Below are 2,624 nucleotides of genomic sequence, written 5' to 3'. Positions count from 1 at the left end.
GCTTCACAGCCTGCAACACATACAGGCCTTGACCCTTTGATGGCCGGTTACAACCACCCACCCGACAACTTACACTGTGCACACGCAGTACACGTTGTTGCCCATTGCCATGATGGTCTACTGCAACACATACAATTTTCCGTCACTCTCACACACACTATGGACCAACACATGGGCACTTCACTGTGTACTCAAACTAACACATGACAAGATTAACATTAACATACTGAATGAAGGATTAGTTGTTCAAAGAACTAGGTCACACTGCCATATTACAAATGAAGTACAAATAACAAGAGGACCTATACACAAACTATCAGATAAGACTGATGATTACTTAAGCATCAATAGTTCACAAAACATAACATAATACTTACAATGGGTACACAAATAATTGGATGATACGCTAATGCACAAGTAGTTGGATAACAAGTTGGAGATATTTCAAAGCTAATTGATACATAAATACTAAGCACACTTCACCAAATCGAATGGACAAAATGAGCAGAGATCTGTTTTTGGTATTGGTCTCTCGTTTCACACCTACTACTCACAATATCCTGGATCACACCTTGTCTGAATCTCCAAGTCCATGCACCCAGCCCTTTGTTGTGATATCCTCCTTCTCTGAAACAAGACGGGACCAAGCAACTGTAATCTCCACCTTAGCGCCACCAAAGGTAACACTAGCCTGACTTATGAGACACGACTTAGCTTTGAAGGACACAACTTTTCGTTGAGAGAACCCACCAGAAGATGAGTAGGCCTGTAAGCTAACTTGTAGACTGCCTTGCATTTCTACAGAAACAACATTCCTTGACAGACGAAGGTGACCACTCAAACCGGTAGGCATCATTCCTCCGCTACATGAATCGGACAAGACCACTTCCCCATTGATCTCACCTGACCGTGATGGCGCATAGCAAACAACTCTACCTCCATATTTGGAAGCCCACGGCCCCCCTTTGTCACAGACACCCAAGATAGTGGCCTGGACCGACCTCTCAATCGCCTCCAACTTTAACTCTGTTGTACAGAAGCAGTTCTCAAAGCATATGGGACCAATTCCTGTGGAGTAACGCTCTGTACTAGTGATCAATGCTCTATCTCGAGCCGCTGTGCTGCCTCTTAGTTTCAGTTGGATTTCAAAGTCCACGGGATCCCCAAACACAATTGCACGGGAGGGGCCAGTCAAGCGCAAATAAGGATCCTGCAATCATCAACGACCACACCATTAGCTACTATAATCAACAAGAGAGAACAGAGGCCGGCACCCGGCAGGCAAGTATCAACATACTCCCTCCGTCCGAAAATACTTGTCGGAGAAATGGATGAATCTAGACATATTTTAGTTATAGATGCATCCAATTTTATCCATTTTCCCAACAAGTATTTCGGGACGGAGGGAGTAATAAATATCCAAAAGAAAATACAGAGTGCACATACGTCTTCTTTGATTGTCTGGTACACACTCCTATCGCGAGCAAACAGAAGGTTGCGGTTGTGATCCACGGCGTCGCGTGCTGCAACCACGCCATACACAGACAATGGCCACCGCAAGCCGCCTTTTATTTCAGAGATTTTGATGGAGAAGACCTGCAGTGTAGGCGCGACTGTCCCACGGTCTGATGGGTCACTGCCAGGTATCAAGTTTGTGAAGTGCATGGAGCTCACTGTCGTTGCATGGGTCACACCCAACCAAGGGAAGCGTGTGTTAGAAATATTTCTAACATGAACAAGCAGTACCAGATACAAGATGCAAATAAAGTAGTAAATCCCTTGCCTTCCCTTGTAAAAATAAAGATGATTGAAGGTACAAAAAAACTAGAGGATGTGAGGAAGGAAGTACTCACTCATGTCTCGGAAGGAACCGTAGCCTTCGAATCCCCAGCTAGACTTCCAGATCCTAATGTAGCGAGCGAAATCCGCCTTCTCTGCGGCCATCTCCTTGGCCTCCATGGCTAGTTGTGTGGGTGATTTGCCTCTGTCCATCTCATCAACACCCTCATCACTTATGTTGGGATCTCCAGGTTCCTTGTCCTCGTGACCACTATCAGAATCAAAATTACTGCCATGCAACAATGCGAGGGGGGCTCGCGAATTTGACCTCTCACTCTTCAGTGTAACCTTCCTGCGTTTCCCCTTCTTCCCGCGAAGGCGACGGCGATCCGGAACCCTAATCTCGGTCGCAGGGCCGCAAGAAAGAACTTCACACAGCTGTTGCTCCATCAACTTGCAGGGTTTCCCTTCCTTCTCTATCTCAGGGGGCGTCCTCGCCTCGACTTTTTCTCCGCCGCCGCTCGCTTTTTAGTGGTGAGATCTAGCAACCAGGGTGAGCCGCCGCTGCCGCCGCTTAGGGTTTGTATATAATAAATAAAGATGCGCTTCGTCGGGCTGGGATAGTTATATTCCGCCTCACGACCACAGCCCGGCCTCGGATATCTGAAGGCGAGAATAGAAATCCTTTTTGTTAGTCGAAATCCTTTTTGGTGACGTATCCGGAAAAACCAGCGACTAGCGAAAATCTGAAAACTTGTGTTGTGCGCCTTAGTGGTTGTTTGGATAGAGAATATTAGCGCCGAGTTTTAGGAAAACAAGTTTTAAGCAGATTTTTTGGTAAACCG

The 2,624-nt window shown here is 46.3% G+C and overlaps 1 protein-coding gene across 1 annotated transcript; it reads right to left on the bottom strand.

Annotated features, from left to right (window-relative positions):
- Window positions 1–253: 253 nt before the first annotated feature.
- LOC125522373 lies at window positions 254–2,379 on the bottom strand. The gene is made up of 3 exons (XM_048687432.1): window positions 1,854–2,379; window positions 1,447–1,679; window positions 254–1,210 (listed from the first exon to the last, which is right to left on the bottom strand). Exons 1-3 carry the CDS (start codon window positions 2,227–2,229, stop codon window positions 566–568), a joined length of 1,254 nt encoding a protein of 417 aa, XP_048543389.1. The 5' UTR covers window positions 2,230–2,379; the 3' UTR covers window positions 254–565.
- Window positions 2,380–2,624: the final 245 nt, after the last annotated feature.

This window comes from Triticum urartu, chromosome 7 (assembly GCF_003073215.2).
Source record: "Triticum urartu cultivar G1812 chromosome 7, Tu2.1, whole genome shotgun sequence".
Classification (NCBI taxonomy): Eukaryota; Viridiplantae; Streptophyta; class Magnoliopsida; order Poales; family Poaceae; genus Triticum; species Triticum urartu.
This window is presented reverse-complemented; position numbering and strand designations above follow the sequence as displayed.

Bases quoted from the DNA above. Each gene is read 5' to 3' on its own strand.
- LOC125522373 (XM_048687432.1), bottom strand. From the start codon at position 2,229: ATGGAGCAACAGCTGTGTGAAGTTCTTTCTTGCGGCCCTGCGACCGAG. The intron at 1,680-1,853 runs GTGAGTACTTCC...TGACCCATGCAA, and splicing joins CGGTTCCTTCCGAGACATGA to CGACAGTGAGCTCCATGCAC. The intron at 1,211-1,446 runs GTATGTGCACTC...TGATGATTGCAG, and splicing joins ACCAGACAATCAAAGAAGAC to GATCCTTATTTGCGCTTGAC.